The sequence below is a fragment of the Lates calcarifer genome, linkage group LG17, assembly GCF_001640805.2.
Source record: "Lates calcarifer isolate ASB-BC8 linkage group LG17, TLL_Latcal_v3, whole genome shotgun sequence".
NCBI classification, from domain to species: domain Eukaryota; kingdom Metazoa; phylum Chordata; class Actinopteri; family Centropomidae; genus Lates; species Lates calcarifer.
Genome location: NC_066849.1, coordinates 13,366,425 through 13,389,352, shown reverse-complemented (window position 1 = coordinate 13,389,352; position 22,928 = coordinate 13,366,425). Strand labels below are relative to the sequence as shown.

The 22,928-nt window shown below is 43.1% G+C and overlaps 1 protein-coding gene across 9 annotated transcripts in view; it reads right to left on the bottom strand.

The window, feature by feature from the left end:
• The window catches only part of LOC108881337 (unconventional myosin-IXb), a 54,038-nt gene that overhangs the window by 4,737 nt on the left and 26,373 nt on the right, over positions 1–22,928 (bottom strand). For 6 of the 9 annotated variants that reach the window (XR_007814878.1, XR_007814879.1, XM_018673277.2 and 3 more), the window contains exons 5-36: positions 17,929–18,023; positions 15,211–15,273; positions 13,730–13,829; positions 13,197–13,297; positions 12,656–12,785; positions 12,469–12,558; positions 12,036–12,152; positions 11,782–11,916; positions 11,140–11,261; positions 10,892–11,033; positions 10,589–10,784; positions 9,904–9,979; positions 9,257–9,349; positions 7,678–7,791; positions 6,942–6,981; positions 6,656–6,778; positions 6,464–6,544; positions 6,145–6,255; positions 5,774–5,899; positions 5,512–5,661; positions 5,270–5,430; positions 4,003–5,187; positions 3,217–3,292; positions 2,976–3,094; positions 2,019–2,137; positions 1,406–1,593; positions 1,205–1,312; positions 923–1,093; positions 792–833; positions 589–700; positions 406–479; positions 48–240 (exon numbers count right to left, since the gene is read on the bottom strand). Coding sequence is in view for 7 of the 9 variants with exons in the window: in XM_018673277.2 (XP_018528793.1) it covers positions 48–240; positions 406–479; positions 589–700; positions 792–833; positions 923–1,093; positions 1,205–1,312; positions 1,406–1,593; positions 2,019–2,137; positions 2,976–3,094; positions 3,217–3,292; positions 4,003–5,187; positions 5,270–5,430; positions 5,512–5,661; positions 5,774–5,899; positions 6,145–6,255; positions 6,464–6,544; positions 6,656–6,778; positions 6,942–6,981; positions 7,678–7,791; positions 9,257–9,349; positions 9,904–9,979; positions 10,589–10,784; positions 10,892–11,033; positions 11,140–11,261; positions 11,782–11,916; positions 12,036–12,152; positions 12,469–12,558; positions 12,656–12,785; positions 13,197–13,297; positions 13,730–13,829; positions 15,211–15,273; positions 17,929–18,023 (4,753 nt within the window). In the remaining 2 variants the exon portion in view is untranslated. The remainder of the gene's footprint in view (positions 1–47; positions 241–405; positions 480–588; positions 701–791; positions 834–922; positions 1,094–1,204; positions 1,313–1,405; positions 1,594–2,018; positions 2,138–2,975; positions 3,095–3,216; positions 3,293–4,002; positions 5,188–5,269; positions 5,431–5,511; positions 5,662–5,773; positions 5,900–6,144; positions 6,256–6,463; positions 6,545–6,655; positions 6,779–6,941; positions 6,982–7,677; positions 7,792–9,256; positions 9,350–9,903; positions 9,980–10,588; positions 10,785–10,891; positions 11,034–11,139; positions 11,262–11,781; positions 11,917–12,035; positions 12,153–12,468; positions 12,559–12,655; positions 12,786–13,196; positions 13,298–13,729; positions 13,830–15,210; positions 15,274–17,928; positions 18,024–22,928) is intronic. The other 3 variants (XM_051077117.1, XM_051077116.1, XM_051077118.1) reach the window with 3 other exon arrangements.

Sequence of the window (22,928 nt, the reverse complement as noted above, 5' to 3'; positions counted from 1 at the left end):
CAGTTAATCGTGAGTGAACTGTAAACATTGAATAGAAGGGGTCTAACCGGTCTCCAGTCGCTGGTGCAGCTCTTTTATTCTGTTGGCAGAGCCAGACTTGCGGTAGATGCCCTCTGTGTAGAGGCCATGCATCTCCACGTGCTCCAGCATCATCTCCAGCACCATGGGTACTGGGTTCTTATCACTGACCAGGTGACACACGCGCACCCCGAAATGCTGACCACCGGAGTCTTCGTCACTCTGTGAATTCAGACAGGCAGCAGCGGCCAGTAAGAAGTCTGTTCACCACCATCTATCTACAACATCCTCACACATTGTTGAAATGTTATACTTCATAAAGCTACAGAAGGATTTTACTCAAGTATTGCTGAGCAGGTTGTGTTGTGTGTTAAAAAAAAACAACACCTTTTTGGCACAGAAGGTGGAGCAGTCAGCGGTTATTTTGCAGATGCACTTCTTATGGCACACCATTTTACAATCTGTAAGACAGGATTTCAAATATATATACATATATATATTTATATATCTTATATTTGAGCACAAATGAGAAACAAGAAGAAGAGTTTTGTCGTGTTTGCGTTAACTCACAGCTGCACATGTAGGCCTTCTCCATGCCCCAGATGTAAGAACTACACTGGTCACACGACTGCATGATGTTGACCTGATAGTTGACGAACCCATGATCCAGCGGGCTCTCCATCTAACAAGACAGACACTATTTATTTAAAAATCCTTATGTATATTGAATTAAAACGATTTATTGTCAAGAATTCCAAACTCTGCACACTTACACTTTTGTCTTTTTTCCTCCTCTTCTTCCGGGCTTTAGCGGGCTGATAAACAAACAGAGGTGTGAACACATCACCTTTTCACATTTAGACTAATTAGACTGCATGATAATGAATCTCATCTCAGTTTTCACCTTTGCAGGTTCAGCTTCCTCCTTCTTCATCTCCCCCCTGATGAAGCCGTCCAGCACCGACTGGAACAAGTTCACCACAAGTTGGACTTCTCCTTTCTGCTTGTCGCTCGCCAGGTGGATCACTTTGTTCTGGTAGCTTGTCATCAGAGCTTTGTAGCCAATGGTAGGTTTCTGGTTAAGTTTATGGAACAGGACAGGAAATGAGGAGAAGGAGAGGATGGTGACAGAGAGCTTTGATCAGTATGTATGATGTGAGTGTTATGTGCCTGCAGGCAAACTTACCGTGAGGGAATACATGGCTTTTATATTCTCTCTGAACTGCATAGTGGCTGTTACAAAGATGGCCTCTGTAGCTGAGAGCGACTTCCCCCTGGAGCGGAAGTCATTGACCTAAAGAGAAACACAAACAAAACATATTTTTGTAGGTAAATTCATTAAAACGATTTCCTCCAATAGATAAACCTCTTGTCGCCCTTAATTTACCTGGTTGCCCAGGAACTCGTCGAGGTGCCGCAGCTCATTGGCATTGGTAATCTCCCGGTCCAGTGAGGCGTTCCACTGCTCCGAGACCCGCGTGGCACGACTGATCTTTATGGAGGGGTTGCGGCCTACACCTTTACGGTCGCTGTGAGGCTGCGAAAGAGGCCGAGATGGATGTCCAGAGGTTGGGGCTGAAAAAAGGGAGAAGGTGGATATATATATAATATACGGACTACTTGTCCACTTTTGTCAAACTGAACTCAGACGTGTGCTATGTTTAAGAACCATGGATGAAACAAAACCCAAAGTAAAGTTATTTTGTTATCACTGAGCATGATCCTGCACGGGTCAGTGTTTTCTCAGAAAGCAAACAGTCGGGCAAGTTAAGGCCTGGGAATAATAAAATATAATACACCTGTGTTTTCTTTCCATGTCTCACTTCATGAGGTGTGATAGCAGTGAACTACAGCAGTCACTACAGCAGTTTTAGTACAATTAAAATGTTAACAGTTTGATCAGTTTTCAGTAAAATTACTCTCTGTTTTATCAAGTTTGGGCAACTAGAACCCAAAAAACCCTATAATTATTCTACAACTTGACCCTTTGGATTCTTTACCTTCCCCTCCTGTTGGCCTCTCATTGAGAATCTGAGCGAGTGTCAGCTCTCCGTTGTCTGGAGTCTGGGCCTCTTTGTGGGGTCGTTTTTTCAAAATCTTGCTGAAGAACCCACCAGGCCTGCAGGTCACACAAACACAATAAGCTCTGTAGAATATTCATAAACCCTGTTGAGAAACACTGTTGTGTAACTATCAAAGGACCGATGTTGATGCTGGATACGAGGAAGAGATACTTCAATGTGGATCCACTCTATCATGTCTCACAATGTATTCGTTTCTAACAGCAGAGCAGAGTTTTCTTTGTGTGTTCTGGCTGCTTCGTGTTCTTAATCATATGCCTGTGTGTGACTCCCTGGATTTGTATCTTGGCAACAGACAAAACAGATAATTTAAGTAAATAACTGCAACGTCCAGTATTTAAAAAAGAAACATCAAAACCGAATTATCCATAAAAGAGTCTGCTTTTAAAATGCCACATATTCAAGCTCTGCCCCAGCAGTGTCACTATAGCAACAATACAAATTGAAAACAAAGTGATCCACCCGATGCCTCCCCTCTGATATAACTTTGGCCCAGTGACTGAGCCCTAAGCGAACGTTTCTGGCATGCAAATCCATTCAGAGTAAATTCAGTTATCAGGAATTTCCGGCTGTGAACATGAAACACCACACAAGGAGCTGCTCAGCATAGTTTGGTTAACATGAGTTTTCCCATGAATCTGATTCAAGCAGACATCGATGTGAGTTATGAGGAGAGTAAGAATGAATCACAGCAAAGTAATTCCATTTATTGCAGAATCTATCTTTACTGATATAGACAGAGTCAACTACTGGACCCATCTCAGACCATGTATGGGACAAGATACTTTCAGTCACATTTAATAGGAACCCTGCTCATCCCAGCGTAAGCCTGTGTCTACAGTATAAGCCGTAGACCAGTGTGTTGCAGCGCAGTACCTGTCAGGTGTGGATGGCATGGAGTGTGCTGAATCTGGGTGACCAGAACCCTCTTGCTGTCTCCGTCTAAAGGAGCTCCCCTTTGAGCCATCACCATGGCTGTCTGAGGGAGAAATGAACTGCAGGACAGAAAACAGAAGTAGGAAATGAATACTTCCTTTACAAGAGATGACGTATGTGTAATATACTGGACAGGTTTGACAGTTAAGGGAGATTTGTGTTATGTTAATGTAAAAAATACCTCTCTGGCCGACACAGCACCAGCTCCTTCTGAACCTGGAGACAAACTGTCAATTGATGATGAGGCTGTTTCACTCCTGCAGATGGACAGACAGAGAAATTTAGATGAGACACAAAAGAATTCATGAAAAGATACTGACAACTGAGGGGATTCTTACACAAGCAAACAAAAAGTTGGCTACGTTTGCCAGAGGATCTACTGTGATTTTCCATCTGCTCTTAATAATATAAATAATGTACAAAATGTTAAAAGAAAGTTGACATTTATTAGAGACGAAAAGTTCTTGTGGTTTAAAGGATACAGCTGCTGATATTCTATATTTTTGTTACTGTCAACAAATCTTATGAGAAGACCAGGGCCAACAGTATCTTTTTGTCTCCTCCAGCCTGTTTGTGGCACTCAGCTCTAAGCCCATTTGTTTCTACTGAAGATCTTAGTCTTTAAAAATAGGTCATAAATACATATACTGTAATTTTTTTTAAAGAGCCACACAATTTTCCACAAATAGTAAATAGTGTCTTTGTTGGAAACCACTTCCAGCTGTGGTTCCAGCTGTGGATTTGGTACACTAGTGAGCTTTTATAGCAGCAGGATGGTGAACTGTGTTATGTGTTTTTAATACGTTTTGAACAACAAAAGGAGGTACAGAAGCTTTATCAAGCTCTGGCTACACAGACAGTAGATCTTATTAGGATCAATTCATTGCTGGTATTTGTTCAAAGAATGAAAAGTATAGACTATCACTCGCTCTAACATGAGGGTAGATCTGAGAAACAGAGGACGTACAGTGGTTGTTTTTTCCTCCTTTCCTCTCTGTTGTGAGGTGGAGGAGGGCTGTTTCTCTCAGAGTATTCTCCGTTACTCCTCCTGCCCCTCCACTTCTCCGGCTTCTCCTTGATCGCCCCGGGGCGGCGTTGCAGGTTTACCGCTCCCCCACCCTCCCCTAGGCCGTTTCTCTCAGGTGCAGGATCGGCGGGCTGCAGGGACAGCGTGGACGGTCGAACGGGACCGGAGGCGGGAGGAGGAGGAGAAGTTTTTGCCTCCTTCTTCCCTCCCTTGTCTTCCTTCATCTTCCAGGCCACAAAGGTGTACTGGTCGAGCTCCTTGCTGTCTGACCGCTCTTTTAGCTTAGGGGACTCCTGGCTTTTGCTCTTCGGCGGGGACGTTTGGTCCTTGCCAATGGCTGAGGAGAAGGAAGAGGAGGAAGCGGCTCGATCAGTCTCTCTCTGGTTGTGTTCCAGCCCTCTTCGTCTCCTCTGCTCTCTCTTCTCCTGGCTCCTGGATGACTGGCCCCGGTTAGCTGGAGGTCGTACTCTGTTTTGTTCAGCTTTGGAAGGTGTGGAGGTAGTGCTGGGAGCCTGTTTATCTGAAGCCTTGCCTGGAGATGTGGGTGTAAGTGCGTTGGAGGTGACCCCATCAGAGGGCAGACCTCTGGTGTCCAAATCCTCTTCCTCCTCTTTCTCATCCGGCTGGGGTCCAGCCTCAGCCGCGGTACCGTTGGTCTCCAAATTTAATTCCTCATCCTCATCCTCCAGCTCTTCGTCCTTCTCCTGCTCCTCCTCCTCTGTGTGCGAGCTTGATTTAACCTCTTCGTCCTCCTCTCCTCTCTCCTCCTCTGTCTCTTGGACAGGGAGGTTGTCATCCAGCATCTCCTCTGTGACCAGCTCTATATCTGGATCTTCTCTTGTTTGAGGCTCTCTTGCCAGTCTTTCCTCCTCTCTCTTTTTCTTTGCTTCATGCTCTTCTCTAGCTGCCTCTTCTTCCTCTGCTCTCCTCCTCGCTTCCTCCTCCTCTTCTTCTTTTCTCCTTGCTTCTTCTTCCATCCTCCTCCTCGCCTCTTCTTCCTCCTCAGCTTTTCTCCTCGCCTCTTCTTCCTCTTCTCTCCTCCTTCTTTCCTCTTCTTCTGCCCTCCTCTGAGCTTCTTTTTCCTCTTCCTCCATCCTCCGTTTATCCTCACGCATGGATTGACACCTGATCAACACAAAACATAAATATAACAGCCACCCATGTTTTTTTTAATGCTATCAGAGCACTGCATGTCCATCATTGTTACCTCCTGCGTGCTGAGTGGCCTCTGACCAGGGCCTGTATTTTGGTAGCGCCCTGTCTTTGGCGGTGGTACTCTAATCTCTGTCTGTGCCCTCTCCACACAGCCTGAATCAAAGTAGCTGCATGCTGCCTTCGCTCCTCTTTGCAGTACCTACGCCATGAACGCTAAGAGAGAGGAGAGGGAATATCAGGATTGTACTTTAATTAAAACAATGAAAATCCCAAAAAGGTTGCATCTGCGTTTACCTGGATCAAGATGGCTGCCTGTCTCATGTCCATAAACTCTTTCCTCTGTAGACAAGCTCTGAACCAACGCTGAAGGAAGATGATTTTACGAATTACGTCCTTGTGCAGCGTGTCCTGCAGCTGCTGCCGCTCGAGCTCCTTCAAGAAAACCTGAGCACAGAGAAACATGCCAGATTTTAGAGGAATTACAGTTGAAACTGTGCAGAAACAAATGCAGACAGGAAAGCAGGGGGGGGGGGTAGTGTAAGTGTAAACAGCGTACCTTAGTTTTGCCTATCTGATATGTGGTGGGGTCCAGGCCCATCTTCTTGTCAAGGAGCACTGAGATGTCCTCTTTACAGGCAGTGGCGGTCTTTGGCAGCAAAACTCTGAACTGCTCAATAAACTCCTGCAGGGGACAAGAAATTGAAGTATATACAAAATGAGTGGACTGATCAAAACAAGACATCTGTGGTAATGAATTTACCTACAGTGGCCTTAAATTACATTTTACTGTTTTCATGTGTGTTTGTGGTGCTGTTATCAGCTTCTATTCACCATCAGAACACTATATCTTCAGTGCCTGGTGCGACATTATAAATGGTGTGTGATTATCACATGGAATTTCCTAAGAGAGGAGTGACTTTGCAGTACCTGGAATGTGTACTTGGCTCCGTAGCCTGACCTCCTAATACGAACAGTTTCCAGCATTCCTGTGTATCGCAGCTGCTGAACCACCAAGGCCTCATCCAGATACATCTCCTTCTGTTCTCATAAGGACACGAGAGGCATTTGTGGTTATACTCTTAACACTTAGATACCCCCATTTTTCAACAGATCAAAGGAATATAAAAATATAAAAAAAGGTATATGATATTACACTACATTAATGTACACTCAAGATTTCTTCTTCTAAAACCCTTAAGCTGTAAGCAAAGAATCTGAAGAGAAGATATTAAAGAACAAGACTCACCTTCTCAGCGTTGGAGCGGATACAGCGAATGAAGAAAGGCTCTGCTCTGTTCAGAGTCTCCAAGAGTTTGGTCAGAGAGGTCTGAAGGAAACAAAGAGAAGGATTTGCTGAATGGCCAGGACTGCTGCTGGAAGGTGTGTTTGGTGTAAAATGCTCAGTTTGTGTGTGTAATGCTGCATAGTGTGATTTTACCTGGAACTGAGCACTGATGCTGGGGGGCTTCTTCTTCTTGTGCAGGTGCAGCAGGGACTTGGTAGTGCGATCATGCAGCGTCAGGCTCACAATGAACTTCAGAGACCGAGAATCCAGCAAACTCTGCACAGCAGTAATACAGTGAGTTCATCTCCAGCTGGGACCCAGTTATTATGATTCTAACGAAATGATGGCAAGCTAATAAAATCAACTGGATTATTTTATGACTAGAGCAGCATTTTTTTTTATATCAGTTCCTTATCTTGAGGTCTTTACGCAGGTTTACCTTGGGGATGACCTGCTTCTGTTTGGTGGTCTTGTTTTTCCTGTGGAGAAAAAAGGGGGAGACGAGATGAAGGGTGAGTTAGAGGGAGTTAAGTGTTACAAGCCGGAGGCAGGCGGGTGGAATGGAGTAAAGAATGGAGTGTGAGAAGCCAGGTTAGTACGGGGGTGGGTGACTTCTTCATGCGCTGTCAGTCAGTGATGAATGAAGGGTTGCACCTGCAAGACGAGATGATTGACGGGCAGAGGCATGGCGTTAAATGAGTGACGGGGAAAAGGATGATGGAGAAGGGAAGGAGGGCGTTTTCTGCAGGAGATGGGAAGTAAAAATCTAAACAATCAGCCCAGCAGAGACTCACCATACAGACAGACATGCTCTCTGGCTTTCATCAACACATGAAGGGGCCAGAATTTATGTTCTCTACGTTGCTATGTGTCAGACCGCAGAACTTGCTGTAAATTCTAACATGCTGCGAGGCTGCTGGGACATATTTTCACAAGATGCTCCAAAAGATCTCCCATGCCAGCACAGTCTTCTGATGTTCATGCAGCAGTCAACAATGTAAGTATTCATTTCAGGTTTAGCTTTCCAGAAAACTAGACTAGCTGGAACTATCCATGATAGGTTGTGTTCCAACGTATTTTTAAAGTATTCATTTAACAGGAGCATGTTCTGCCTGAGCTGACTAGACTGGACTGATCTGAAGAAGCGCTGATGCCAGGTCTGTCTGCAGACTCACTGGAGGACGTGTCGTGGGAAGCGGAGGCGACCCCAGGATTGCAGCAGCTTGCGAGGGTCCTCACCATCCAGCTGCAAGTTCTTAATGGAGCTGATGATCTCTGCATGCATGTCTCTGATCACACCGCAAAGGCGCACACACACACACACACATATACACCCAGTGCGGAGAGGGGAGGGGAAGGAGGGAAGGGCAGGGAGGGAAAAAAAAAAAAACAGGAGAAAGATTGGAAAAAACCCACAAAAGGAGCAAGGACAAGGAGGAAAAAAAACAAGAAAAAAAACAAACAAACATGTAAAGCGGGGAGTGACAGAACACCACTGTTAGGGACACCTTACAGGAAAACACACCACCACAGTTACCCCAAGACAAGAGCACACACTGCAGGATAGTTGGGGGTCTGATATCAAAAGAAACTTCGGCTTTCAATCTTTGCTCATCCGCGAAGAGTAACCCACAAAATGTATCCTCCTGCTGTTCATGTTTACGTACGCGGAAACCACAAGACACACTAGACCACCCAACCATGCTGCCATATCCCTTTTAAAAACAGAAAAAAAAGACAAACGCACACTCAAAGACACACTGGGGGCATGTAGGGGTTGTATTCACACCCACATCGCTGCCTCTGTGGTAGTTAACATGCAGAGCTGAGTTGATGTTCAGTATGGCTGGCCATCTGTTTCCATGCTGGGGCTGTTACTGGTTGTGTGACTGTAAGTGGTTACTGGTGAGGGGTTTTTTTTTTTTGATTTATGGTCCTTTATTTGGGGCTGGTGTTATATTGGACACTGAGTCTGGTGAGGTTAATATGGGGAATTTACCATAGCCCCAGAGCTTGCCCATGCAATGCTTTTCTATACTTACCATGAATGACCATGAACACAGAGGAGGCAAGGCAGTGAAGGAATGAGAATGTGTAAATGAGTCACAGTGAATCTGACCTCTACACCTCAGTTATTTCAAATCTGGAAAGGACTGGGTGATCCAATAATGATAACAATGTGCTTAGAGGTAAAAAAAAACAAAAAACAAAAACAACCCAGTGATTTCAGATCTGAAAGTAGGAGGTAGAGAGTCAAGGTTCAGCGGGCCCAGCAATCAAAAAGTATTCTCCATGGTTTTGTTCCCCCTCTGAGAAAGCTCTCCTAATTCTCTCTGTCTATTTGACTAGGGGTCCCTGTACATGTATGAATATTTGTGTGCTTCTGGCGATCCACAGTTGATGTAAGTAATATGAGTGGCTAATCAGAGTAGGCCAGTACAAACACCTTCCTGTGCTCTATAGCAAGAATAATAAATGTGAGGAAGGAAAGAGATTATTACAGCTACAGAAAAAGACGGGGATTATAGTGAGGGACTAGAGTAAAGGGCAACTTTGTTGTACTGTGTTATACTGGTGTACTTAACTTCATCTTGGGAAACAGATTTACTTATGTTAAAGAGCTAAATAAAGATTCCGATTTTTTTAAGATGGGAGCAAACTCTGAGAATGGAGAAAACCAGGAAACAAAGCACATTTCCTTCCTGCTTGGCCTCGTGTCTTCATTCCTTTCTCCTGTCCACCAAATTCACTTACTTCTTACTCTCATAGCTAGCAAAGATGTCTTCAAAGGCCTCTAGAGGGCGCTCCTCTGAGTGATCAAAGTAGAAATCGAGCATAGAAGCTCGTCTGTGGAGGGGAGAGGGAGAGGAGAGAACCGCACACACTGGGGTCACCAAAGGGTGGAGAGGGTATCGGTGACTGAGATGAGGTGAGGGAGGATTCATCTGTCAGGTTGATGGCTAAAGCTGTGTTCTTGTGGATTTAGTTCAAATGAGATACAGTAACTTAGCTGTAACAGTTTACAACAGGTGTCTGACATTGTCTTTCCTCACCTCATCCAGTACCACACGATAAATGAGGAGGTCACCAACCATTTTAAAACATTTCCTTCACCATCAACAAGGACCATCAAACTGGAAATATGTTGCTGTGTAATTTGAGTGGAAGAAAAGTGGCAGCCTCATGAAGGCTGAATATTATGCTGATCCTATTTGTGTGTTTCATGAAAAGTGAAGAGTTATTAAACACAAAATGAAGAGGAACGACAGTCTGCTCCACATCCACAGGTACTATGGCACAGATTCCTCCAAAGGAAACAGACCTGACAGTTAGAAAACCAGTCCAAACACAATAAAGATGAAGTAGGACAAAGTTCATATTCAGGTATGTGTATTACTTACTTGTACATTCTCTCTATTGGGGCATTGGACCGTTGAAGCTCTCCTAAAGGAGTTCTGGAGATTGGACGGACAACACCTTAAAAAAAATAAACACACAATACACATTATCATCAAGTGAAACAGTGTATTAACCATAAGCAGGAATTCTGGCAGCATCAAGGTTGATCAGAGTCAATGGCTGCAGCAGCTTAGTTGTTTTCGTTTTTTTTGCGTTAACTTCATTAAATCTTGTTAATCCACATAAAAAGGCTCCTACGTCAATCGGCTACATCTGAGAGCACAAAAATAGTCTGGAGGATTGAGATTTGCAGAGAAAATGCCAAAATCTCCCAAAACCTCACGTTTCTGAACTCCTTACTCCTCTATGTGCTGACCTGAAAGGCTAATTACAGAGCAGAGAAACTGCAGCAGTCAGATGTTGTGGTATAAGCTGCACTAGTGGTCTGAGGATACAGCTATGATATGACACTGACACGCTTTGATAGCAACCAGACAGTAAATCACCAGAACTGACACACAACACATCCATGTTGCATGGCTAAATTAATTCTGACTGATTAAGCCTAAATATCTGTCAGACAGAGTTAGCATGTGGTCAATAACAAAAGAACAATACAAAACCTTCCATATTTAATATCCATTACTTTACCCAGAGCAGGCAGACAACGGTACACTGTTTATGTACCTGAAGTTTTGGCAGCCCAGGACCGGCCCGCCTCGTTGAAAGCAGCGATGCCTCGGATGGTGGCGCGCAGGATGCCCCACCGAAACATGGCCACTGGGTCCATGCCGATGAGCTGCCGCACATATGCACGGTCACTGCTGCGCAGCAATGCTACAATGTCAGGGCGCATGTGGTCTGTGTTCTTCTCCCGGAAATCCTGGTGAGGTCAAACACATTGAGAGCGTTACAAAAACTACGGTCAACAAACAAACGAACCATCTAGGTCACATTTAAATGTAACAATAAGTCCATCGTCCTGCTTACCTTGATTTGATATTTGACTTTTCCAGCAAAGTGGCGAATGACGAAGGCAGGCTCCATGACCGGTGTGGGGACAAAGTACTTGTTGCCTTGGTGCTGCTGCTTGAATTTGGCCAATAATGTTTCATCTGTGGCATGGGGAAAGCTGGAGCACAGGCGCAGACAGAAGGAAAGAGAAAACAAATTTAATTCCCACTCAGAAACGAAAGACATGACTGAAACTGAGTGAATCATCGGTAGCTCTGTCTTACTTGCTCTCCTCATCCAGCAGGTAGAGCAGGCCAGTGGGCTTCTTGCTGATGAGATGGATACAGCCCACATTGTCTGTGTAGTCGATGTTGTGCCAGGTGATTCCCTCTGCTTGGTACTCCTCCTGCATGAGGCAGGACAGAACATTTCAGTGAACCAGCTCATTGGTGAAGTATTAGTAGGGTTTGTAGAGGTTTGGCCATTTCCCTGATGACCTAAATTATTTCACTAATTAATCTAAAAAATAAAAAAAAAGTTACTAATACTCCTAATACTGCTTACTAAACATCCATGAGAGATGTTAACTGTTTTTTATTGTGTATGCCAAAAAGATGGAGCAGTGTAACATTTTCCAAATGAAGTTTGACTAAATAACTAAATATTATGAAATCTATTCAACTTAAATTCATATTCCTATCCTAACCCTGGACTCTGAGGGTAAGATAAACTAGTGTGAGCTGACATGTAACATTCCCTCCTTTTAGAGACCAGGAAATGTTTAGGTGAGTCATTATTACGGTCATTAATATAAACAAAGAGTGGTGAGAAGAGTCGGAAGTTCGGATCACATAAGGAAGCAAATGTTCCTGCGGTGTGTCACGTCAAGTAATTTTAGGACGAAGGAAACAAACAAAACTGCTTACCTGTTCCAGGTTGAAGATGTGGTGGTTGAAGTAATACTGCAGCTGCTCGTTTGCATAGTTGATGCAGAACTGCTCAAAGCTGTTTGTCTCAAAGTCCTCAAAGCCAAAAATGTCCAGGACACCAATGGACAAGCACTGGAAAACAGACCATGAGGAATGCATGACAATCATCAACAACATCAAAAATATTTATTGTGTTTTATAATGTGCAGGTAGATCAGTTTGCATGTATTTTGTGTGCATTAGTGTCTCACCGGGACAGATTCCTCCATGTCTTTCTTGTTAAGCAGTGCATGATTGATGCGCAGGACAATCCAGTCAAACAAGGCGCTGTACAGAGATTTGGCCATGGAGTCTCTGGCTGTGATGGCCTGAGGAGAGAGAAGAGGGGATGATGCATATTGTGATGAAAACTTCAGTGAACATACTGTAACAGAAGAGAAGCACATGCAGGTTGACAGAGTGCTCTGGAATGAGATTATATCACAAAAAAAAGGAAAGCAGACAGACAGAAGCAATTGTAAGTGGGGACCTAAAAATAAAATGCTGAACATTATACACTGACTGAAAGAGGAGATGTACAGTAGGTGTGGTATCAATAAAAGTGGAAGAAGCAGACATACAAGGCCACAAATTAGTGTGATGTTGGATGCTATTATAGTAATGACAAGTTGCAGAGATGCCTACCTCAGACTGGCTGTAAGGGAGGATCAGCTTGTCATTGACTGTCACCGTTTTCCTCTTCGTCAGCGCCTCGACCAGCAGCTCCTCTTTCACCTGGGAGGGACACGCACAGGTTAACGCTGTCACACACACAGCTCGAACACACGCACACAGCTCAGAGTGAAGTATGGAGTCACAAAATATATGTAACCTTTAGCAGGTCAGAGAGTGTAGCCAGGATCTCCGGCGGTCCCACATCCAAGCCCTCATCTCGGCCCGTTGACTTCCTCCTGTAGGTCACGTTGCCCAGGTACAAGATGGCAGAGAGGACAGAGAAGATCCTGCAACACAGTTAGAAAGAAAATACATAAACTGAAAGCAACAGCTGCAATACAGTCACATGACACACACAGTAAATATTCTACACACTGCTGTTCTTCAGTCTTGTCATCTGTTTATGTTCAAACTGAATAGAGGCATTGTATCTGCACACTGTCTCTAATAAACTGCCTTATTACCCCGTTAGATGCAGCTATTGTTATATTGTCACTAGTGCTCTAAAAGTCTCTTTGTTGTAATTTATATTTTTGGTAATGTGACTCCATGCTCAGACCAAAATAACTTTCCAGGACTGAGTGGAAAAATGGTTTGGGGTTGATTTTCTTCACAATTTCTCCACCACGTCTGGATGGATATTAGGTCCTTTTCTAAATTACACAAACTACAGTGGTCATGTTCACTGATTCACTTACTGTTTCTTGGTGGCGGGAAGGAAGCCAACCATCTCCATTGCCTGCTGCAGCCTTTCGAAGTCATGACGCAGGTCTTCCTCGTCTTCTATCTTAAAGTTTTGCTACAAGGAAATACAGATAGTTTGTAGGAATCCACGAAGATGAGAAAATGAAAGCACAAAACGCAAAATGGAAAAAATAAGCAGGTGGAGAACAGAGGTGAGTGAAAAGGAGGGTGAGGATAGAGGGGAATATAAACGAGTGAGAGAACAAAGACGGCTCAATTGACATGCAGTTCACATGTGCGCAGTGGGTAGGGAGAGTAGACAGCAGCTTATTCAGAAGCTTGACAGTCTCTATGAATACCAGGTCCACTCAGTAAATTACAACAGGTTATAGTTCACTAACAGTACTGAATAGTGAATGTCGAACTGAACAGACAGGGCAGAATTATATTAGATGAAGCAAAAAGTCAGGATTTTTAATTTTTTTTACTGTTTGCATCAAATGGATAGTGTGTAAACTGCAGCACAGGCAGGAGGGCAGCACTGTACCTGCTTGAGGTAGAAGTATTCTTCAGGCGGCAGCAACTTAAACTCCTTCCTCTCCTCCTCTGAAGCCCCCAACAACAGGTAGTAAAACACGTGGTAGTTCCTGTAAAGGCAATACACAGCATGTAATTCACACATGCTGTACTTACTGCAAAAAAAGTTTCCTGTACATCAGCCATTAGCAAATGCTTAAGTGGATTAATTAATTCAAATTCCATCATCTGTTTGTTTTATTATCTGGTGAGCACTTATCAGTGACTATGAGCTCCATGTTTATGGTCACAAATAAGGAGTAGTTCTGGTGATAAACCAAGAGTCAACACATTGTAAAAAGCTATTAGAAAGAAGACAATGGCTAAAGCTCAGTGATGTTGATATCAGTTTTCCACCTGAGCAATCACTGGGCAGGTAGGTAGACGGGCGACAGCACACGAGTGTAATGAGTTTCCATGCTTATTACTAAGAAACAATGACATCATACAGTAGAGTCACTGCCTGACTAGACAGGGAACATGCTCCGTCAACAGCAACTGTAGGCTGGGTTATTAACAGTACACTGATGGTAGCCTGAGGGTTAAGGAGGCAGGTTTGTCAATGAAAAGAAACAAGATTTTTCCAAAACTAACTGGGAAAACCTGAAAACGAAACTACTGAATAATGAAGCTCTCAAAACAGCTACAGTGTCTTTTTATACAAAGCACTGACTGCTTCAGCGGAGCTGCTCAGTGGTAGATTGTGGTTTCACAGACCAATCCCCACGAGTGCTTGTGTGTGTCTGTATCTGTGTGAATCTGAACTGGGAAGATAAAACATAACTTGCATAGCTAGAAAAAGTATTTTTGCTGTATCTACTTCAACAGAGAAACTGTTTAAATAAAAGCCAAGATGTTGTGTTGGTTTCAGTGACGCAAGTGGTAATCAAAATCTGTCAGTCCCTTCTTTTGACTCATTCATCACTAATCTATATCACACAGTTTGTTTGCATCTTAGTCACACATGTAGCAACAGACTGACAGTCTAGTCGGTAGTGAATGTCACTGTGAGTAACAAAGGCTTGGGCCTACTGAGGCCATCTCTCAGGAAAGCATTTTTTTCTTTATCATTTGTTTGTGCAGCAACAGTTAATCATTAACTCACACAAACAGGAATCACTGAATGTCTCAATAAAACTAGGCCAAACCAAACTATATTAATTTGATCTGTGACTGCTACATTCAAAGTGTAAGGCCAACCACACACAGCTAATGATAGTAGAGTTAACATATATAGATGTCTCAGTATCTCAGTCTACAGTCTCAGTGTGAGTATGTGTGTGTGGGTGTACAAGTGTTTACAGATGTAAAGTCAAGGACTAAAGACTGAAGCCTTCAACTGAACTTCATGTCCAGCAGAGGCTCCCAGGGGGAAACTCCCCATGTTTGCACAGAGGGCCCCATGAAGGTCAGTGTGGGTGAGAGGTCAAGACCCCATCAGTCCCTCCTTACCTCTCATTCTTCTCTCTGGACACCAGACGAGACTTCTCCAGGAGATACTTCTCCACCACAGCCCTAAAGAGAAAAAATACCATGGAGGAGGGGGGGAGTAACAAGGACGAAGAAAAAAGGGGAAGAAGAAAAACAATGAGAATGAATCACTTAACACTAAGGTCACTCAGCTCTGTCCCTCTGTGTGTGTGTGTGTGTGTATTTTCAGGTCATATGTGAAAGTGGGTTTGTAATAAAAAATGAGGGGAGGAGCAGGAGGGGAAGTGAGGGCAGATGGTCGGAACAATCAAAGAGTGAACAAAGCCTTCAGATATGGTTGGATTTATTGTGTAGCACATCACACACACACACACACACACACACACACACACACACACACACACACACACAACAAAAACCAGACAACTAACTGGTATTAATTAATTTTATTGTATTGTATAGTAGAGATGGATAGAGGAGACTGGAAGGCTACTGCAGGAGTAGAGGTATGCTTTCAGACCACTGTAGTCATGAGATATGTCGTTTTAAAAGCACTGGTATTTACTCACTTCACCAGGCCAAGGCCATAAAGTTGTCTAAATCAGATTTTATAAGTCAGAGTTGTTTTTTCTATAGCCAGGCAAAAACAACGCTGACGCCAGTCTTCATGATACACTAAGAATAGAGCTGTGCTGTGAGAAACATTGTAGCATCTATCTGCAATAAGTGATGCCTCAACTATAGACATATATCTACTGTACAGATCAACTACTAGTCTGTGTTACAACTTCCATGCAAAAAATGACTTTAATGCTTTAAAAATGTTGGAGTTTGATTTGATTTAGTTACTGTTTAACCTTAATATACAAAGGGTAAAGATTAATCTTTAACCAAACAAGTTCAAGATACACACACACACACACACACACACACGCATATATATATATATATGTTGTATGCATTTGATGCTTTGATAAGACACAGCCTTGTGACATTCCCTGAGTAACTGACAGGAATTCAGATAAGGCTGAATACCTTCACACACTGATCTGCTAAACACTTCTTGAACCAGTTTTAGGCATCCCGTACAAGTGTCAACTGTATCTAAGGCCTCTATGAAACCTCTATGAATAGCCCAAGTAATTTAACTATGTGAGCTTTATCTGCACCCTCTTGAAAAACTTAGATAGAAGTTCCCTTTTTAAGTAGTATTTTCTGCAAATGTTTGTATGCACATGGGGGTAATTTAGTCCAGTGGACCTGTTTTAATTATTTACATCATGATATATGCATGTTGTGTTTGCATGTTTTCTCAGGAGGTTCTGCTTCTTGTCTGTTCACATGAGCTGATCTGAGAACAGTACACGTCGGCAGGAATGTCGACAGGAGCATCTTTTCCAGCAAAGCACAGAGGAGATGACTGACATGCAGGCTGCAGTCTATCAGGCAGCATATACCAAAGGAGTAAGTCTCATAACACACACATTCAGTACGTCAGCTCTCTAGACATCTGTCCCTCACACACCACCTCCTTTTTACACCTCCACTAAAGTGGGTGTTGCTTTTCATGGTCTTGTTTCATCTCGTTCAGATGAGACGCCCAGTGAGGAAGGATTAGTCGCACAGAGGGTGAGCCACAGTGAGAGACAGAGCAAGGAAAAGAGAGGGGGGGGGAGAGAGAGAGAGAGAGAGAGAGAGAGAGAGAGAGAGAGAGAGAGAGAGAGAGAGAGAGAGAGAGAGAGAGAGAGCATAAAAACATCCCGTCTGTCAGTTAGTGAGTCCACCCAGAAAGCAGAGCAGAGTGGAACAGCAGCCCTCCCTTTGTTAATCTCTTCTATTGACTGTCTGAATGGCTGCCACTGGAGATGGAGAAATAGACAGGCAGCCTTTGTTAAGGCTTCAGAGCAGGGCTGCATTGGTTTTACTGATGTTAGGCAGAGAGATACATTTAAAGTGGTGGTAAAACTATTTGAGGTGTTTTAGTTTTCTCTATTTCCACCCAGAAAGTCCACTGTTGATGTTCACTTTGTAACACAGAAGCCCCAGCCACCTAAAATCAACTCTCATGATTGGATTAGAAACCATTCTCAGGGTAAGCAATTCAATAGAGCATGATGAGACCTGGTGTCATTAGGGGATAATCAGGTTGGGGATGCCCATTTACTGTGTTGCTTGGTAGCTGTTGCCACAGGCATTTACATGTTTCAAATCAAATTTTATTTCTAGTATATAATGTTTGCATATACACTAGCGTGAAAAATCTCATCCTGTTAGTCTGAACAGCTTCCAGACTCTTCTCTGCTGCCCTTAAGCTTTAAACTCCACTACAGTTTTAGCATAACATGTTGTCCTATTTAAAAACACTGTATTGAGCAGCTGTTCCCCTCTCCTGATGAGGAAATGAGGAAGTGACACGGCTGACCAGACTCCTAACCAGAGTCTGACTGCTGAGAAAAAGGAAGAACATGCTAGTGGTTGAAACTTTCAGTCCGCACACACACTGCACAGAGGCGGAACCACATGACTAGGCCATAAAAGGAGCAAAAAGGAAGATATTAAGTTATAAAGAGGTAGAGGACCCTGATGATGTGCAATAGGAAGAGGATACAGAACTCAAAAATGATCTTTTAAATGTTCCTGTATGGTGTTATACGGCAGATTAAGGCTGACATTGTGTGAGGCCTTGTTGAGAGCGCTAGACACACATACACAAGCATGTAGCTGGTGTTAATTACTCACCCTCTGACTACTCCACTCTCCAGGTAATTAACCTGGATGAATTTACCAAAGCGACTAGAGTTGTTGTTGTGGGCTGTCTTGGCATTCCCAAAGGCCTGGCAAAGAAAACAGAGGACAGAAACACAGGGTCAGTTTAAAGGGATAAAAGTAAAATACAGTGCATTACCAAATAAACCAACATCTTCTCCAGATAGTGCAACATTACCACAGCTGTGTTTCCTCTCAATGCAACTTAATCTTTTTTTCAAATCAATCAGTGAAGTAACTGATGCAAAAGCCAACGTCAGGCTGAGAAGAAACACAGAGAGGAAGTCAGAATGACAACTGTTTATTACTCTGGAGCTTCGTATCAGGGCTTGTTTTTATGCCTTGTTCACTGTTGATGTTTTGAAACCAAACTCTGAACGGTGCTGAGTTTCAAACCTTATATGGAGGTGCCACTGAGTGCAAAAACAAAACTGAAGCACACCTTCGAGTCAGCGCATCCATCAGCACCCTTACTGAAGTTAACAGCAACAACCACAACAAATCACCATGACAACAAAGAAACTGGATAGTCCAGGGGTTAAATCTTGTTTTTAAAAAGCAGCTGAGACCACGGAAGGAGGCGGGACAGTGTGTGTATAGTGTGTGTGTGTGTGTGTATGTTGGGGGGTCTTAGGAGGGGGTGAGCATCTGCAACTCGTTGTCCCCTCTTGGCCTCCTCTCACTCTATTCCCATCCATCTCTTTCTTTTCTTTCCCTCCTTTCTTTCCTCCTTGAAGACCTTTTTCCCCTCATTCTCTTGTTCACCGCTCGTGTGTGTGTGTGTGTGTGTGTATGCGTGAGTAAAGGAGAGCGAGCATAGGTCAGAGATGATAAATGAGGTTGGGACAGCCGTTCTGTATAGCAGTGTCAGACCAGAAACAGAGACAGACAGGACCAGGGTTTCTCTCCAGGCCCCAGGCTAACGCTAATCTCAGCCAGGGGCATGCAGAACCCAACCACCAGGCCTCGTGGAGGGACCCCCACGTTTATTGCATTGATACGGTAACAGAATAGCACTCTTTTTTTCTTCATGATGCACATGCTCACATGGTTACAGATAGACAGATAGACACACACACACACACACACAGGCAAACAAAAGGCCACCGCAGGGGAAGTTGACTCAGTGCATGTTAAATAGGAGCCACATTGTGTCCTCTAAAGCAGTTGCAGGGTGAATTTGATACAGTGGTGTTGGGGATGATTAGAGTTAGGGGGCACAAACAAACGCGCGCACACACACACACACACACACACACACACACACACACACACACACACACACATACATACATACATACATACACACACCTACAGGGTCTGATTGAGATTCCTTGGGATGGACTGCTCTCTCAGACCCATGTAGAATTAGCTTAAGCTCTTCTCTTGTATTACTAAACTCTTCTTTGCTCTTTACCCATTTACAACAATGTAATATAATCTTACATCTCTATATATCTAAAGCCAATAGTTTTGAGACTTGAGGGAAGTATGAGGCAAGAGTTCTTGCTTATTGATGAAAGAGATACATATTTTTTACTTATCAGTTACCAGAATGATCCATCAACTTGGACTTGCTCAGACAAGGTCCCTTTCCTCCCGCTCACTTTCTTAGCCGTCTATCTTTTTCTTTCTTTTTTTTGCATGTGAGTGAGTGTACCACATATTATTCAGAGTGCATATTTAGTTTTATGTTTAGCATGTCAGTATATAATGTGTAAAACTTAACGTTTATTTCAAATGTTGCCTGTGCTTTAAAGAGTACAGAGCTGTTACTTCTGTTCCAGTTATGATGGTCAGATTAGTGTGTTTTAGCACTGATACTCCAAAGTGTCTCACTGCTCAGTGCTGCCCACTGTGTCCGGTACTGTTTCTGATCACCCCCACTCCACAAACATTGCAGCCAAGAGCACAAAACCCTGGGAAATCTCTACAAAGTCCAGGCCGCTGCAGCATGGAGGGAATGCTAAACATGTCACAGCATCATTCGTATTCGAACATGCCCATTAGCAAGTGATCTAATTGGCTGGAAGGCTTAGTAGGTATGAGGAAGCAAAGAGACAGCTTGCCAAACCGTGTCCATGGAAAAACGTGGTCTAATCTGCATTCTTACGACATATGGGTGCTCTCGGGGGAGTTTATGGAAGGAAAAAGAAGGAAGGGAGAGTGAGAAGTAGAGAAAGAGAGAGAAAGGGCAAGAGAGAGAGAGCAGGGCGGCTCAGCAATCTGCAATGTGTACATGTGCTGTGGGTATGCATAGCCAGTGATCATCTCATGACGTCCGACACTGTCTTAACCGATTCCTTTCTGCGGTGAGCAGGCTGTTCTGGCAGCCCCACTCCCCTGTACATTTCCACTTCAACAGAGCCAGACCTACCAGAATAAAGTCTCACATCCCCATTCAGCCCCCTTCGCATACACACACACTTCTCCTTACAAACCAAACTAGGGGAGTGTCTCTAAAACAGTGCAGTTTATGAGCTGTTTGTCTCAACAAGCAACTGGGGCAGAGAGAGAAAGTAGAAATTATATACTTTAAAAAGACATTTAACGCTAGGTCTAGGATAAACTTGCACTGACATGATAAAACAAAAAAAAAATATGTGGAAGGAAACAGTCTGATGGCGTATGCAAGATTAGATATTCACAGAAACAACAAATTGAATTTGCTGTTGACTCCTGAGAAACAACTTTGTATGCCCCGTGACTTGTCGTACTTCCCCCAAGCTTTGTGTAGTTCCCTCTGTGGTCACTTCTGTGATGATCTAAGTATTAGTTTTTAGATTTTTTCTGGCATAATTTCAACATGCCTACCGATGGCAAATCTGAAAGAAAGGAGAAAAAACTTTTTTTGTGATCAATAAAAAGCTACAGCTTGTGTTTGCTTGCTAGGCCTTATTGCTGTAACATGGAGGCACTGCTGCATCCTTTAAACTCTAGCTCTCCTCAAAAGAGCTTCAGTTAAACGTTTCCACAGGCGCTGCCAAGGCCCTGACACTGACACCTCACTACAGCATGGATACACTCACAAAAGGACTCTAAATGGTCCAACCGCCACAAAAACAGTTCCCACATTCATGGAGGACAACAGCAGGCACTCATGCAAAAACTGATCAGACCTCTAGGTGGACATGCTCTCTCATTCAGCAACAGACACACACAACTATATCAGTGATGATCTTTGGGTCAAACTTAAACCGATACACTCTTCAATTACAGGATAAACTGGAGAGCCGAGCAGCGGGGTAATGAGCTATATAATCACAGTAGCTGTAATGTGGAGGCAAAACACCAACTGTACTTAGTGACAAAATAATCACTGTTTGTTGTTGTCCTGAATGTGAAAAATGCTTTGGTGAGATCATATGATGTTGGCAGTGATTGAATGCAACCACGTCTCTACACAGTTCCTCCTCTATGCTTGGCCCCGCTTCAAGCCGCCCCTATATCCCACCAACTTCACTTAAACCCCTCGAGCTTAACTCAACTGAATTGTTAACAAAGAATTGATTCTTTGAGGTACAATAATGGCGTCAATAGCGCTCAGAGGGGGCTGGTTTCAATAATGGCGAATGTTCCAATAAACACGGTTGTACTGAACTACTTCTAAATTAACCTCCTGAAGGTCAGAAGCAAGTATCTCTAAATTCCTTATTTAACAGAATGACATAGCACTACTGTGTTTCAAGAGGAAATGACTTGCGGCTCACTAAAAGACTGTTGATGTGTTGGTTCACATGGCATGATTTACATATAAGGATTTTAGCAGTGAAAGGATTAGGATATTAATCAATTAGAAGATCGACAGAAAATCGAGCCAGTAAGAACTGCCAAATATTTGCTTGTTCTAGTATTAAAAATGTGGAGATTTGCTGTTTTTCTTTGTCATTCATCATGTTAAATTGAACATCTTTGGGTTACTGTTATGACAACAGTGATTTGTTGTAGCCCTAAACAACTCACAATTTACATACATATAGCTATGAATTCTGACTCAGTAACGCTTCTATGAAAAGTATTAGGCCACTTGTCACATGGCCGCTGCATCAACCACTGTGGAAACAAACTAACTTGTGTTAGATGACAGCATAGTGGAAATAAAGTTGTGTGGTAGTGGTGGTTGGGGGGAAAAAAAAGTAATTGCTTCAGTATGCACTAGTTGATTGTAATAGATGATTGCTATTATTAGCAAAGAGTGGAAAGCAGATCAGACACTTCCCTGCACTAACATTAGTACAGTTACACAAAGCAACATATAACAAAGGGCATATGAGCTGCACCTAAATTTCAGTTTAATGATAAAATGTACAATTGTCTATATTTTAGGGATAAGTCTGAGAAAAAGAAAAAGAAAAAGAAAAAACCCTACACAGAAGCAAAGACTAACTGCATCGCCAAACAGGAACAGTTGTCACAAATGGAACACAGCAACAACCATATGAGGGAACCATCTGTACAGGACAGAGTTGAGTCCAGGAGGAAACCAGAGAACACAGCTTTTTCTTTGTGCAAGAGTTTCAGCAATCCTCATCTTTAAAGCTCGTTTAGTCTGAACATCACATACCCCACAGACATTTCAACATTATACATCATGAGTGGTGTAACAATTCATAACCAACTTCTGCAGCAGCTCATTGTGGCAACAGACTATACAGCTGTAAACCAATACAGAAGTCAAATTATAACTTCCCTGCAGCAATAACATTTTGGGAAACTAATAAAAATGACCCTTACTCTAAAGACCGTGATCTGACACTCTTACGGTTGTTGGCTTCACACCCTTAACTCTGTTAAGCCTTTGAACTAAAAAAAGAAACAAAACTGCCTTTTATATATCACATACAACTTTCCCAATTTTCTGAGCTGTTAAACTGAAACTGAAAGAGCGTTATCTTTGCTTAAAAAGAAAAAGTACTTCATGTTTGTATCTCTTATATTTCTAGTATACAAAAATTATGATGTTAAAACACCTG